This window comes from Besnoitia besnoiti, chromosome IV, assembly GCF_002563875.1.
Source record: "Besnoitia besnoiti strain Bb-Ger1 chromosome IV, whole genome shotgun sequence".
NCBI classification, from domain to species: domain Eukaryota; phylum Apicomplexa; class Conoidasida; order Eucoccidiorida; family Sarcocystidae; genus Besnoitia; species Besnoitia besnoiti.
Window position 1 is genome coordinate 4,342,583 of NC_042359.1, and position 15,913 is coordinate 4,358,495.

General features: G+C 62.1%; 1 protein-coding gene across 1 annotated transcript; it reads left to right on the top strand.

Annotated features, from left to right (window-relative positions):
• Positions 1 to 623: 623 nt before the first annotated feature.
• On the top strand, positions 624 to 15,420 carry BESB_057100 (uncharacterized protein; the record flags this gene model as incomplete). The annotated part of the gene is made up of 14 exons (XM_029364145.1): positions 624 to 836; positions 990 to 3,700; positions 4,337 to 5,702; positions 5,777 to 6,470; positions 7,033 to 9,111; positions 9,676 to 9,920; positions 10,496 to 10,738; positions 11,073 to 11,471; positions 11,738 to 11,871; positions 12,023 to 12,343; positions 12,719 to 13,166; positions 13,650 to 13,878; positions 14,001 to 14,398; positions 14,866 to 15,420. 14 exons carry the CDS (start codon positions 624 to 626, stop codon positions 15,418 to 15,420), a joined length of 10,035 nt encoding a protein of 3,344 aa, XP_029220068.1.
• Positions 15,421 to 15,913: the final 493 nt, after the last annotated feature.

Consider the following 15,913-nt stretch of genomic DNA (forward strand, 5'->3'; position numbering starts at 1 on the left):
AGATGAGCGAGGAGAGCGCTGTTTTGCTTCAACCCTCCCCTCTTCGTACGAGTCGTTTGGTGGTGCCTGCGCCTCCTCGTCTTTTTGAGAATCGGCTTCTATTCTACAGAGGACGGCTCGTCTTTTTTCTGCCATTTCTTCGCTGCTTATCTCAGGTTTTTCATTCTTTCGCGAACTGCTCCTCTCTCTGTGAATGTTCCTCTCTCTCACCACCTCTTCACTTCTTTTCGCCAACTTTTTTCTCTTCGCAAAGTTTCCTCTCACTCGCTCTCCCCAGTCTTCGGCAGCCCGCTCCTGCTCTCGCCCACTCAGCTTCCAGCGCGCCTTTGCCCGGACTTTCCTCTCTTCGTGCGAGACGTTTGGCGGTGCCTGCGGCCCTCGTCTTTTGAGAAGCGTCCTCCATTATACATCGTCTCCTCGTCGGTTGTCTTTTGGCGCCGACTCCCTTCTTTCTTTTTCGCTCCGGTCCCCGGTTTTGCCGTCGCCGGTGCGTCTCACGGAGAGCGAAACCCCTTCCCCTGTCTCGCGCAGCACCTACACGACTTACATCCAGGGCAAGGCTCTAAGGCCTCGCCGCATTTTTCTCGTGATTCGCGACTGCTTCGTTCGCTCCTCTTCCGCCGATGAGCTCTTCTGCGTCGCCAACCCCCCGAGGGGACGCGTCGGCTCCCCCGGCCGGCTGTCGCGCGTCGCTCGAGCGGAAGAAGAAGGAGTATGAAGACACACTGCTCCGTCTCACGCTCTGCAACGATGACCGCTTGCCTGCGGTGCTGGAAAAGCTGCTCCCGATGGCCTTTCGCGAGCTCGCGTCTTGCCCAGCGCCTCTGATGCCTAAGGTAAGCCATTTTCCTCCGACTCGTTGGCTCTCTCGCTCGCCCCCGTTGTGTTTCTCTCCAGCTCGCATGCTTTGGGTCGTCCTCTCTATCGAGTTGAGAAGCTGGCGAGTTGGTGCATAGCCGTGAGCTCTGCTTGTCTGCCGTTTCCCGCAGGTTGTAGAGATCCTGAACCACTGTCTGCATCGCGTCCGCGGCACCACGACGATGCCGCTGCCCTTCCTGCCGCTGCTCTCAGTCTGGGTCGACGCCGAGGCCGCTCGCCAGTCTGCGGCCTCTGCGGCGGGGGGGACGTCTCCCCCGAACGCGACAGTGATGAGGAATGTGCTGCTGCTCTTTCTCTCGCTGGCTGTGCAACGCGCCAAGCCGGAAGAGAAGCTCGCGGCTGCGGACCGTCTCCTCGCCGGGTTTCCTCTGTTTTTTCCGCAGTCCTACCCTGCGGCCTTCCTCCTCTTCTGCGAGTGCCTCTGCACAGGCGCGACGTTGGATCTGCTGAAAGAAAAGGCAAAGTTGCGCGCAGGCAAAAAACCTGTTGAGGGCGTCTCCTTCGAGGATTTTGAGGGAATCCTGGCTGGTGCGCGATGCCGCGAAGAGGCGGCACCCCAGACGTCGCTGGCTGCCTCGCATCTCGGCGGTCTCGGCGCCTCCGCGTCAGAGGCGACGCCTTTGGCGACGCAGGCGTTTGCGCATGCATGCGTGGAGTTCCTTCTGCTGCCTCCCGCGATCGGCGCGTGGACGCAGCTTGCGCCGATCGCGGGCGTCTCTGCGGAGGCGGCGCAGGCGTGGATGCCGCGTTTGCGCGGGCGGACTCGCCAGGAGCTCCTCGCGTTCCAGACGAACTTGGTGCGCTTTCTGATCGAAATCACGCGGTTTGCCTCGCCGCACGCTGAGGCGCAGCGGGCGAAGGAGGCGTGCAGGCACTCCGACAACGCAGACGCACCGCGACCCGACGACGGGTCCTCAGATGGCCGCGGTCACACACTACCTCCGCTGATGCTGGCGCCGCTTCTCGTCGCCTCCTGCTTGCCCTTCGAGGGCATCGCCTCGCCTGCCGCGACCGCGGTCGCGCGCGTGGGCGTCACTGTCGACGGCGGAGATGCGACGCTTCTCGCGTTCCTCTTCCAGCTCGTCTCGACGTCCTCCACGCCGCCGCTTCTGCCAGGTGAGGCGGCCGCCCTCGCGCGCCTCCCTCTTCTCCCTACCCTCGGCGGCGCAGCGCGGCCGCTGCCGCCGCCGAAGCTGCACATCAAAGTTCTGCAGCGCCTGGCAACGACGCGCGAAGCCGCCACACTGCCCTTCTGGCGCCACGTCGTCGCGGTCACGATGCAGGCGCTACTGCCGCCTCTCCTCGCGCCCGCGGGCGGGGCGGAGGCGCCCGCGGCTAGCAGCCGACCGGAGGTGCGCGTGAAGGCCTTGCAGCTCCTCCTCGCCTGCATCCAGCAGCAGGCGTGGCTTGCCGACGCGGAGACACCGCAGGCGCGGCGCCTATCCGCCTCGCGCGCCGCGAGCGACGCAGCGAGCCGAGAGGACGGGGCGGAGACGCCGCTGGTAGATTTCCACGCGCGAGGCGCCATGGACACACTGGGGGAAGACGAGCGGGCGGTCGCCGCCGCGCTACTGAAGAACCACGACCGCCGCCTGCGGCCGCTGACGCGTGCGATTGAGGCGCGCGCGTGTGCACTGTTGCAGGCACTTCTTTCGCTGCTGGTTTTCTACGTCAGAGACACCCTCGCCCACTGGCGCCTGCAGCAGGAGAAGGCGCGCGAGATCCGCGAGCGCATCCGCAGGCAGAGCGAGGAGGGCGCGCAGACCGCCGTCTCGGCGGCCTCGCGCCTCGCAGCCGCTGCGGCATCCGCGCCAGAGGCCAGCGTCTGGACCAGTGCGACGGCCGCCGCGGCCGAGGCGGCGGAAGTGAAGGAGCGCGCCGATCTCTTGCTGCTCACACTTGAGACACTCGCGACGCTCACGCGCGTGTGCCCTGCTGCGCCGCCGGTGGCGGCCGCGGCGAACTCACGGGGCGACTCGGCGGGAGCCGGTCGCGCGCCGGAGGAGACTGGCGACGCGAAGCTGGGCGGGGCCGGTCAGGGCGGCGACGCGTGCGCGTCTTTTTTGTCCGCCCTCTTTTCTTCCGCTCCCGGCGCGTCGGGTGCAGCTGCGGCCTTTCGCTTCTCCTTCGCCGAGGAGGGCGTTCTGCTGCTCGCGCGTCTCGCCTTCTACCTGCTGAGGTTCTGCGCGAGCGACGAAGCACTATGGGGCGTGGCGGCGCGCGTGACGGGCGAGATTCCCTCGCTGAGAGGCGCCAGGGCGGGTAAGGCGAAGAGTGCCGCGGCGCTTCCTGCACTCGTTCCTGCGCTGCTGCAGACCCTCGAGGGCGCCGCCGACTGGCTGGAGCGCCGACGGGCGGGCGAGGTGGAGTGGGAAGGCCAGCAGCGGGGCGACGACGGCGTCGCGCAGGGCGCTGTGGCCGTGGGGGCCCTGGCGGTCGCGCCCTCCGCGGAGAGGCAGGCCCTCGAGCTGCGGGAGGCGAGGCGCGATGGCGCGGCGCGGCGGCGGGAGGGGCGGGCGCAGGCGCTTTCGCTTGAGGTTCTGGACATCCTCGAAGAGAATCTGCGCTTCTCTCGAGATCCGGTGGGCTTCCGCGCCCGGGAGGCAGCGCAGGTCGAGCGCCGGAACGGAGCGGGGACGCCGGCTTGGCGCAGCCTCCTCGAGGGACAGGGCGCGCGCGACCAGCCGGGCGAAGAGACTGGGGAGGAGGACGCCGCAGCCGAAGCCGCGCGCGAGGTGATGACTCGAGTGAAGCACGCCCTCGATCAGGAGCTCGTTCGCTTTGCGACGCGCGTCTTCCCCGCCAAACACGCTGCCGCCAGGTACGCATCCGCGTTGCCGCTTCTCGCAGGCGTCGACCGCAACTATTGCGCGCGGATCGCCTCCACACGCCGCCGCAGCCTCGCGGCGCCAGAAGGCTCAGGCATGACATGCGAGCGCGCGCGGCGGTCTCCGCGGCATCCACGATACACGCAGACCGGTTGCGGGGGGGGCGGTTGACGGGGGGGAGGAACGCGCGTCTGCCGATGCCTCGTCGAGCGGAGGCGCAGAGGCGACGACGGCAGCTGGGAGGGGCGCCAGCCGTCGGGCGCGGCTCAATGTGAAGGACGCGAGGCGAAACGGCCTGAAAAACCCTAGCGCCCTGCGTAGATGGCGAGGTGTCCTCCTCGCTCTGCAAGGCGCCCCGAGGCACGCAGCGGGAGCGTCGAGACGAGCGGGTTTTTGCGTATGCGCTGTGCGTTAGCCTGTCCTCTTGTTGTGGTTTCACAAGTCTGTCTCTTTTCTTGTTTTCGCGTTGCTGCGAATCCCCTTCTTTCCCCTCTGTGGCGGCGTCCCTAAACCCTCTTTTGAATGGCGGGACCAGAGCGGCGCCGCGCCTTGCGACTTTCCAGTGCGTGTCTGTGTCTCTGGACTGAATTGCGCATTCGATTTTGTTACGTGTTTTGCGTGGTTTTCAGGTTCTTTCCTCTCTTTTTCTCAACAAGCGCCGACGGGGCGACGCGGGATCTCGCGTGCGCGCTTCTCGACCAGGCCCTTGAGTCGCTGCCGGCATTCGGTCCCTTCCTCACCTTCTCCCTCCCCCGCCTGTTTCCGCTCTCGCTGCCGTCGTCGCCCGCCGCGTCCGCGGGACGCCCTGCGGCGCCGCGCGCCTCTCCACCTTCTTCGCCGCCTTCCTCCTCTTCATTGGCGGTCTTTTCGCTTCCCTTTCTGTCGTTTGACGCATCCCTGGCGGCCGCAGAGGGGCAGCAGTGGCTGGCGCGGTGGGGAGAAGCGACGGAGGAGCTTCTGCGAGGCGCCTCCGAGGTCGCGCTGCTGCCCTTTTGCGCGTTCGCCCTCCGCCTCTTTCGCGAGGAGAAGACGCACATGCTGAGCGAGTCGCGGCGTCGCGCAGCGCCGAAGCATCGCCCAGCCCCGGAGGCAACGCCGCACGACGCGGGAGGAGAAGCCGAAGGTCCGCCGCGCGGCGACCGCGTCAAGCGGATCTGCCTTGAGAGGCCAGAGTCGAGCGACACGGAGGACGCGAGAGAGAGGGACGCGCAGGCGGCGTCGCTGGACGCATGCGACGCAGACGCTGCGTTCTCGCTTTCTCTCGAAGACTGCGCATGCTTCCTCTTTCTTCTTCGCATTCTGCTCCGCCGCGCAGACGCGGCGACTTCCTCGCCAGCCACTTCGGCGGCGTTTCGCGTGTACTGCGAAGGCGTGTTGGAACTTCTCGAAGGCCTTCAGACGTGCGTCCGGCGGCCAGCGAGGGATGCCGCCGTCTCCTTGCGCGCGGCTTCGGGAGGCCTCCGCCCCTGCCTTGAGAGCGCCGAGGCGCTGCTGTTGGACTCTTCGGCGGAGCCGCTGCGCCTGCCGTCGCCCGTCCGCGCGATTCTGCTTCTGGTGCAGTCGGATTTCTCCGTCGTGCAGCGCGCAATCCTCTTTGCAGAGATCGAGGGCGCAGATCAGCAGGCCAAGACCGCGGCGCCCTGGGGCGGAGCCGTCGCGGGGGACAACGGCGCGGGCGACGTGGAGCGGCGCCGCACGCGAACGCGGCGTGCTGTGCGGGAGGGTTGGGAGGACGTGAGGCAGCTGGCTGCCAGAGTCGTGGCGCGGACTGCGCGGCTCGTGACGCAGAGACAGATGCAGGCCGCGGGCGCCGAGGACGCGGAGTGGGACGCGCTGAACGGCTTGAACAGCGGCGAGCCCTCTTCGGGCGCGGCCGCCTCTCAGCCGGAGGCGGCGCCGCCTCTGTACCTGACTCGCGTGCTGCGCTACTTCCGCGAGGGCCTCGAAGATGTCGAGGCCGCGGCGCTCGGCAGGCCGCTGCCGGACTTAGCCCCGGTTCTGCTCTCGCCAGCCGAGCGCGAGTGCCTCCGCAGGGCGCCCCCCCCCTCCTGCGCGGCCTGGGCCTCGAGACGGGGGAGGTCCCGCGCCCCGTCGCCCTCGGCGCCGCGCACGCGTTGGGAAGTCTCTTCGCGCTGGGCGAGCTGGTGGGCGTCGCCGCGCCCGCGCGCGCCGAGGAAACCGCCGAAGCATCGGCGGCGGACTCGCGACTCGGCGACGAGGCAGAGGAGATTCAAAAGTCAGTTCAGACAGTCGTGGCTCAGGCGCTGCACTGGGGCGAGAGCTTCACCGGCGGCCGCGCCGCAAAGAGGGAAGCGGTCGGCGGCGGGGCGGAGACGCGCGAGGGCTGTGGCGGCGAGGACGCGACCGGCGAAAAGGCGCTCGCGGAGCTTGCCGCCCGCAAGACAGAGAGAAACATGAACCTGTGGAAGGTGGAGTTGCTCAGCGGCTCGCTCGCTGCCCTGGCAGACATCTGCCGCTCGCGGACGCACGCCGTCGCGCAGGCGCTCGTCGCGCTGGAGGAGGCGCGCGGAAGACGTGGGAAAGGCTACTCGGCCGCGAGAGGTGCCGCTGAACCAGCTGCCGATACACAGACCAACGGAGAGACGGCGGGTCAGAGCGAGCAGGCGCTGGCGCAGGCAAATTCGGAGCTGAGGGAAGAGGACAAGCTGCTGAACGAGCTTGTCGGTTTCCTTGACGCCATCGTTCGACAGGCGCTCGTCGTGGCGATCGATGAAGTCAGCGGAGATCTTCGCCCGCTCACAAGTACGTCTCTTCGTGCGATGGCGGGCGCTGAACAGGCGCTGTTGAAAAATCGTTGTCGCTTTATTGGGGAGTTCAGTCTCGTTGGGCTCTGCAGCTGCAGAGACGTCATCTGCCGGTGGCCTGTAAAGGCCGCTCGGTCTAGGCCGACTTGAGGAAGCTCCGCTGCGCTTGTGGAAGTCACTTGTTGCCGCGTGAATCGCGAATCGGATCTTGCGTATTCCTCGACTTACTCTCGCCTGATTCGACGCGAAAGTACGTTCTGAAGTGGTGTTCGCTTTTTATCCACACTTCGCTGTCTCCTGATACTCGTCTCCAGCCTTTTTCTCTGCCTCAGCCGCTGCATCTCCGTCGCGCAGCGTACCTCTCTTCACACATGCACACATAAAAAGGGAAATAAATATGTATATTTATATGTATGTTTTCCTATGTATGTGGGTAGATGCACACATGCGTAGAGTATCTGCCTATGCCGTCTCTTTTTCGCTTCGTTGAACTCTGTGCTACTCATGGCCGTTGCCTCGTTCACTGCTTTACGCTCGCTGTCTGGGTCTGTCGCATTCAGCCTCCTCGCAGCGCGGCGCCTTCGCAGTCTGCAGCTCCGCGTGGCTTTCGCTGGCGGCGATCGGTGCGTTCAGCAGCCGCGCCGCCGCCGGGGTCGAGGAAGAGGAGGCCGCGCGGCTGCTTGAGAAGGAAACGGCCAACAACGAGAGCGCAGTGGCGGGCACTGGAGCTGAAACAAACGACAAGGGGGAGGCTGCAGGCGCCTTTGCCGCCACGCATGCCTCTGGGGCCTCGCTGCCGCCTCTGTTCGTTCGGTGCGTGGCGGCACTGCTGCGGGAGACAAGGCGCAAAGCGAGCCTCGTTCGGGCGAGTCTCGCAGTGTCCGTCGCGCGGCTCTTTGCGGGCGCCTCTCTGCGTGGGAGAAGAGAAGTCATCCAGCAGCTCCTTTTTCTTGGACACTGCGCGGCGCCTTCTGGCTCGCCGGCTGCGCCGGTGAGTCTGCGCTTCTCAGGGGGCGAACGGAGTGGGCCCTTGGGCTCCTTCCCCGCGGCGCAGCTCGACGCGATGGCGGGGTCGGCAGGCCTCTGTCTGGCCTGCGTCCTGCTGCATGCGCCGGGATCGCTCGCCGCGTTTCCAAGCCTCTTCGCGCCGCTGCAGCGCTGCTTCCTTCGCATGGCGAGCCACGCCGACCTTCTCGTCGGCGCGGCGGGCTGGCGGAGTCTCAGCCGCCTCGCCGCTGTGGCCGTGTGCGCAGATCTGCGCTGTGCGGCGGGGCGATCGCCGCGCGCCGCCAGCGACGCACGCGAAGGCCTCGAAGCCGACGCGGAGAGAAAGGAACGCGCCGCCCTCCTGGCACCTGGCGAGCTTTGTGCGACAGAAGCGAAGAAGCCCCAGGATGGTCAGTCGCTCGCGGCTTCCGCCGGCGGATTGAAGGCCTTCGAGGGGCTGTTGAAGGAGCTCCTGCAGGCCGTGCCGTCGCACAGCGGCGGGGCGAACGCCCGCCAGCTGCAGCTGCTGGGTTTCGCAGTCAAGGAGGCGAAGGAGAAGTCCGCGGACAAGACGCGCCCGGGCGGCGAGGGCGAGGGAGACGGCGAAGCGGATGAGGCGCTGGGCAGCACGCTCTCATCGTCCGTGGACGCGGAGAGCGGGGTGGCGCGGACGAGGCTGCTGCGGCAGCTCGTCGCAGTCTCGCGCGAGCTCAAGGCGCCTCCGCTCGTCTACGTGCTATTGGACCAGCCGCAGCGCGATCAGACCCTCTTCTTGCAGCCGGCGCTCATCGCCGCCTTTGACCTGCTGCGCGGCTTCTCGCACGAGGCTGCTCCGCGGAAAACTCTCGAGGGGAACGGCGCGGGGCTAGACGCCGTCTCCGAGCAGGAGGAGGCGGCAGAACAAGAGGAGAAGGCAGAAAAAGAGAATGAAGAAGAGGTGGGGCGGCTGGTGCCCGCAGACGCTGCTGCAGCGCAAGAGGAGAGTTCTGCCTACGAGGTTGCGGCTTTTTCGAACGAGGGCGACGAGGGAAGTGCGACGCCGCGCGGCGGTGCGGCGGACATGAAGAAGGCGGCGAGGCGGCTGGTCGCCAGCGCGTGCAGCGCGGCTTCGGGAGGAGCAAACTGGCTGGCGTTCTCGCTCGCGGTTTTCATGTACCACAGAGACGTGAGGCTGCGCGAGACTGCGCTGCTCGCCTGCCAGAGCGTCTTCGGCTTCTCCTCAGTCCCCAACTGCTTGCAGCAGGCGCAGGCAAGAGACGAAGAGAGACACACAGAGACGCGCCTCGCCGCGCGCAGAAGCCAGACCGAAGCGCGCCTGCGAAGCGCCGCACGCGCCGGCGCCCACGCGGGGCGGGAGGCGGCTGAGCGACGAGAGGCCGCCGAGAGAGAGAGCCAAGAAAAAACAGAGAAACAAACAGAGAACGAAGCGGGAAAGGCGGAAGAGGAGGCAGCCAGGCACGAACAGGGAGATACGCTCGCGGAGAAAGCAGAAGAAAGCAGCGAAGGACTCCCGAGCTCCGACGAAAGTGTGCAAGCAGACGAGCGAAGTAGAGTCTGGCTCCTTCTGGCGAAAAGCTTCCTCGCTGCCCTCCAGGGCGCAGACCCTCTGCGACGCGAGGCGGCCTGCAAGGGAGGCGCGGCGTTGTTTAAATGTGAGACTTCGAATAGGAGTGTGTCCCCTTTCCTGTCGAGAAACGCCACTGTGGTTTGCTTGTCTTTTTCTTCTTTGCTGCTTCCAGCGCTGTCGGTTTTCGTGGCGAGTGCGTAACGCGTTTGCTCGCTGTGCTTGAGCGCGGATCAGGCTCATCTCGACGTTTGCCTCGTTTTCTCTTTCCCCACATTTCTTGCCGTATATTTTCCCTCCTCTCCCCCTATTTCATGTACGTAGAAGTTCACGAATATGCATGATGGCATAGCCTGTTCCGGCCGCGTCCCGCCAGCCTCTCCCACGGACATACGCTGTTTTCTATAATTAAATATTCGACTCTACATTTTTCAGTTCTAATAAGAGTTGCTGTTGACGTGAGTCAAAAGTCTATTCCTCTCTCGCGCTACAGTTGCCTACACATATACGTGTACGTATATATATATATATATATATATATATATATATAAACCCTAAACCCTATATATATATATATATATATATATATATATATATATATATATATATATGGCGTAGGAGCTTGAGGACATGTGCGGTTTTCCGTGTTTAGGGGGCCGTCGCTGGCAGGACGTGCGGGAGGTGCTGGAGGAGACGTGGAGAATCCTGGTGCGCTGCATGGACGATCTCTGCGAAGAAGTGCGGGTCGCAGCAGGGCCTCTGTCCCGCGCAGTGAAGCTCATGACGATCGGCGTCTGCACTCCCGACATTCAGGGCGAAAGAGCCGCTCAAGAGGCGATCTCGCGCGTCGTCCCTCTCCTCCAGCACCTCTGCGACGTCAACAGCAGCAACAAAGAGGTGCGTGGAAAAGAAACAGCGCCGCAACCCGAGGGAAAGCCGAAAATGCAACAGAGCCCCCAGTGTGTATATATATGTGTATGTTTGCGTGCGTATGTATGCATGTGTGTGTACCTGTATATATATGTATTTGTATGTATACTTGTGTATGTATATATTTATGTATGTATACATTCATGTATGTGTGCGACTTTGTCGCTGCACGTTCGCCTTGTTTCCTTCTCCCGCCTGCTTCACGGATTCCTTTTTTCCTTGTCCTTTTTTAAAATCGAACTGAGCAGCGCCCGCTGAAGGTGTCGTCTGCTGGTCGCTGCCCGAGTGTTCCTGTCTCCTGTCCACGGTCCTGCTCTCTTCTTCGTCTGAACGCCACGCGCGCTCGCGGCCTTCCTTTCCCTCGCCTTCGCACTCTCTTGTCTGCTTCGCCCGCTGTTTTGCCCGCGCGTTCTCTGAGTCGCTCGCTTCTGCTGTATGCGCCACTCGTTGAGCGCTGCTTGTTCGTGAAGACCCCCCGCAAGTCGCTCGTTTTCGCCAGGCGCCTGCGTCTGAGTTCGATGGCGTGGTCGTTTCGTCTGCAGCTGCGCGTCTTTCTGCTGGAGGCGCTGCGCGCCTGTCTCTCATCCTGCGGGAGCTCCGTAGCCGCCTGCTTGCCGTCGCTGGTGCCGTTTCTCGTGGACGCGATCGCGGCCTTCGAGCCCCGTGCCTTCGCCCACTACCAGTTCCACGCCGAGAAGATGTTTGGCATCTCCGCGTCGAGCTTTGAGCAGCTGCGAGTGAACTTCAGCATGAGCGGCGCGACCGCGAGCCTCCTCAAGTCGACAGTGAGCGTGCAGAAGAGAAAAACGGGCCTGTCTCCCGCGCGCCGCGTCTTGCCACGTCGCCCGCCGAGGCTCAGAAAATGTGGAAATAGAAACTAACGGAGGCGACGGGGGGAGAGGGGGGGGGGGGAGGGGAAGGGCCTTCTGCCGCGGTGTGGCGAGAGGGGAGGCGGAGAGGAGATAAAAAACGACCGCGCGAAAGACCTTGGATGAAGCGCGGCTGCTTTTCGTTTCCCTTATCGGGCGCATAAGTAGGGAAGGAAATTCTGAGCCTCCCGGCTGTTTGTTTCGTTCGCTGTCCGTCAGGGCCTTTTCTGTTTCGTTTTCGTCTCTTCAGGTTCGGTACATCACGCCTGAGACGCTCTCCGCCCTCGTGCCTGCGCTGCTCCAGCGCCTCCGCGCGAGCGTTGGCTCGGCGAGTCGCTGCAGCGTCTGCATGCTTCTCTCTTGGACGATCACTGAACACTGCGGCAGCAGCTCCGCCGCCCTTCACTCCTCCACTGCTTCACATTCTTCTTCTCCTCCCTCGTCTTCTTCGGATTCTTCTGTGTCTGGGGCGGGAGCAGGCGCAGAGGCGGCGGCGCAGGCGCCGTTCGCGCTCGCGCGGCAGGACGCGAAGCGGCTTCTGAAAGGCCTCGCACGCGCCTTGACCGATCCCTCGCCGGCGGTGCAGAAGGCCGCGGCGACGGCACTCGCCGCCGTCAGCCGCTTCGTCAGCGACGCCGAACTTGGGGAGGTGAGGGCGCGCGAAAGGCCAAACCTGAACGCGGCGTGCATGTGGACTTGCAGCGGGAGCCCGACAGAAGAGAAAAAACCGACTGCAGCCGCCTCTTCCGGGAGAGGCCGTGTTTGGCAGCCGGAGCGAGCAGAGAGAGAGAGGATCTGCGGCGAACGAAGGGAGGGAGGGAAGAGTGGACGGACGCGCAACTGCGCAGCATGATGAAGCAGTCGAGGACTTCTTGAAGAGCGATTTACTTTTGTGTTTTTGTGGGGTTTTTTCAGCTTGTAAGGGCGCAGCTGCTGAAGCCGCTGGGGACGGAAGCCCCAGACGGCGACGAAGGCCCGGGCGGCACGGAGGCGAACCGCTTGGCGGCGCTTCGCCTCGGCGCAGGACGCGCGCTGCTTGAGGTTTGCAAGTAGGCAGGAAATACAGAAAAGACCAACACGTGTGTAGAGAGCAGGCATGTGGAGACAGAAGCTTGGTGAGATGCCGGGGGAGCGGGGGGAGAAAACCGCGGGGTGGTCTTGGAGTTTTTCCCGTATTTTTGTCCACTTTTATTTTTTCAGACGCTGCTCCGAGAGGCTGATGCTGCCGGCGATTCGTGGACGCATCGCAGCTCGCAGCTTCGTGCTCTCCCATGCGGCGCCGGGCGCCGGAGGCGCCGCAGACCGCGAGCTGTGGGAGCAGCTCTTCGCAGAGGTTTCGGCTTCGTCGACCTGCGTGGCTGTGCAGCGCTTTCTGCTGTTCATTTTGGACGATATTCGGCAGCTGCTCGAGAGCGTCTGGCGCGGGGACCGGCGCGACGCCGCGCTCGCGACGCAGGCCGTCTGTCGCGTCCTCTCGCCTGTGTGGGGAGACATGGCAAGGCGAAGGCTCGACCCAGCGAGGTGCGACGTGAAAATGGAGAAAATACGGAAAGCCAGGGCACTCGAGAGCGCGGTATCGGCCGTATCGATACACCGAGGAGACAGGCCTAGAGAAATACACTCACATACGTATATATATACATATATATGAATACATGGATATTTGTATGTACGTACAGGTACGTAGGGGGATGGGAGTAGGCTCAAAGTCAGCGTTGAATAGAGATGCCGTCTGCATATAGGGCGATTCAACGCGCGGGAGCTCGTTCGACGGAGACAGAGACCTTTCTGTGTTTCCTCATGTGGCTTTGTTTCTACCCTGGAAGCTACACGTCTTCTTGCGAGCATGAACGAGACCGATATTCTTGTCCTTTCTGTTTCTGCACTGTGCCTCAGAGAGCGCATCCCTCAAGAAGACGGCATAGCGCTTGCGGAGCTCCACGCCCTCTTCACCTCGACGCTCGCCTCCACGTCTTCGTTTGACGGCGTCTCTGCGCTCGTCTGCGCGCTGCTTGACCTCGATGCGCTGCTGCTCACGTTGTTCGCCGCGCGCGCGGTGCCTTCGTTCTCTTTTCTTCTCTCCGCCGCCCCTCCACGGGCTGCGCCGTCTCTCGCGTCGCCGCCGTCCTCTGCAGCGGATGCGGGAGAGGGCGACGCGGAGGCCGGCGCGCTGGCCGAGCGGAGCGCGGAGGCGCTGCGGGTCGCGCTGTTGAAGACCAAGAGGGCGAAGAGCTTAACAGACAAGGCGACCGTCGTTGAGCATCTTCCTGTCGTCCTCCGGGGGGTGCCTGCGGAGTGGATGCGCCACCTGTCTCTGCCGCAGTTCCTGGAGCTGATCCAGACCGTGAGACGCTAAAAAGATGGGTTCTTGTCTAAGTGATCTCCTCCAAGGTGCTGCTCTCCTCTTATGGCACACTTTGATATATCTATCTAAATCTACCATACCTATATATGCACATATATATATATATATATATATATATGTATGTGCATGCGTATCTATCCATCCACGGAGGTAGTGTCTTATCTATCTACCTACTCACCGATCTCTCTACTGTTTATATATATATATATATATATATATATATATATATATATATATATATATATATATATATATATATATATATATATATATATATATATATATATATATATATATATTTGCTGCGCTCGTCTGGATGCGTTGTTGCGTTTGCCGCTTTTTTGTTCTTCTCGCTCTCTTTTCTCTTCCACTCCTCCACTTTTTTAGGCGCTTCGCTCTCCACGTCCGTTCAGTCTGCGTCCACCGTGTGTCTTTCCCCCTCGATTTTTCGTTTTTTCGTAGGTTTTGGACCTTCTTGACCCCCACCGGCGCCGAGATGAGGACGACGCGCCGGCGGTTCCAGCCGACGCCAAGAAGGGGAGTTGGCGGGTGATGGTCAAGGACGAATGCACACTCGTGGGATGCCTCCGCGCATTCTACGTGCTCGTTTGTCTGGACATCTGCGCGCGCACGGACCGCCTGACCGCGGAGACGCCGCCCACCGATTTGCCTTGCTTCCGCGAGCTCAGCGGTGAGTCAGAGGCGAAGACGCCACGCCGCGGAAAGCGGCGGGCGAGGAGAGAGAGGGCCTCTGCCCGCTTCGGGCTTCCGTATTCGTCCACAGTGAGATCTCTGCGCGTTTTCTGTCCTCAGCTTACGCCCTGGAGGAGCACGCGCGCGAGGCCGCGAAGGCCCTCGCAGCTGCAGAGCGACACAACGGGGCTGCGAGCGAGCAGAAGGAGTCTCCGCGGTCTTTGATGCATGCGCACTCGCGGTTCTTCAGCGCGCCCGGCCTCATTCCAGCCTGGGACTTGGAGGCGCAGGCTCCAGCGGAGGAGACGACCTCGAGCGAGGAAGCAGCGAAGAGCGGCGACGTGTACCACGGAGGACAGGGCGCCGCTCTGGCTGAGGGAGACGCGATGAGCAGCGAAGAAAAAGAAAGAAAAGACGCCTACCGAGCGCAGGGCGGTCACGCTGGACTGACAGAGCTTCTGGAGAGGCTCCGCGGCTACTTGACCGGATCTGTTCAACTCAAAGTCGACCTGCTTGCTGTGAGCGTTTTCTCTTTGTCCCGTGTTTTCGGCACGAGACGAGCCGCGACTTTCACTATGCTTAGAATGCATGCGAGTGCGAGAAATCGAGACTTCTATACGCCGAGATTCGCTTCACAGACAGCGCTGTCGCTTGCGACTTCTAGAGTTTAGGGCTGAATCCGGGATGGGGCAGGGCGAGGCGCTGGATAGTGAAAGGCCTCGCGGCGCACGCCTTGGAATAGCTCCTTCTCCTTCTCCTCTACGCTAAAACTACATGTGTAATAGAATATGTTTACATGTATTCAGTGCACTCTGTTCTCCGCATTTGCCGTTGCTCGCTTGCGTCTTGCATTTATTTTTCCCCTTTTCTTCTTCTGCGCCACCGCGGAGGGGCTCGCATTCACATGTGTGGGCGGCGACCGTGGCTGTCGTCCCGTCTGAAATTTGCCTCGACTTTTTTCTATTTGTTCTGTTTTTTCTCTCAGCTCACCGAGCAGACGGTCCTGTCGCTCGCGTTTCTTCGCCTGCCTCTGCTCGCGGTAGGGAGCGCAGACGGCGCTTGGACGCCGGTGTTGGGGAGTTTGATGCTTGACCTCCGCCAGCAGCGATTCGTTCGCCTCACGCTCTCCGCCTCGCAGCTCCTCGAGGCCTTCTGCGTCCACTACTCGCTCCTGTCGGCTTTTGCCTCTGCAGGAAGTGTGTGCGACTTTGCGCTCTACGCGCATGCGCTGACTCGCGTAGACTTGGCGCGCGGCGACGCAACTGTGTGGACGCGCGCAGCGGCCGATGGCGAGGAGGGAGGGGCGGCGTCTACGTGGAGTACAGACGAGCGCGACGACCCTTTCTCATCTGTCTTTACGGAGTCCGCCTCGCTTTGGCAGCAGTTCCTGGCCCTCTTTGCAGACGCGTCCCGCGAGCGCGAAGAAGGCGACGCACGCGTCGCAATGATGCGCCGAAGACTGCGAGAAAAACTCAAGGCTGTCATTGACATCTTCGGTCAGCAAGCACGAGAAATAGAAAGTGCCCAGCACGCGCCCTGAACAACACATAAAGGGGCATTTACATACATAAACTAACATGTATATACATATATATATGCACGGTAATATATATACAAAAGAGTATAAATATGTGTATATATGTATAATCACATGGATACAAAAATATACATGTAAAGTTAGATATATATGCGTCCACGTGGAAACACTGAGACTTGGTGGATGTGCGCGTTTCTGAGAAGAGAGAGACACGCGGGGTACATTTCAGCGCCAAGAAGGCGCTGAAATGTCGGCGCCAGGAAGGAGGCTGCAGACTTCCTCAGACAAGCGGGCAGGTTAAGCGGGTTCACAACCCGAAACAAAGGGCGTAGTGCGCATGCACATGCATACATATGTATCTGTTTCTTAATGTGCATTTATGTACATGTATAAATTTTGGGAGGGGTCGATAGATGTGAACGAGAAGAGCTACTGGAGAGCAGAGCGAAGACATTGCAGAGTTTGCAGGGAGAAGAGATGGGCGGTTTCCTCGGGC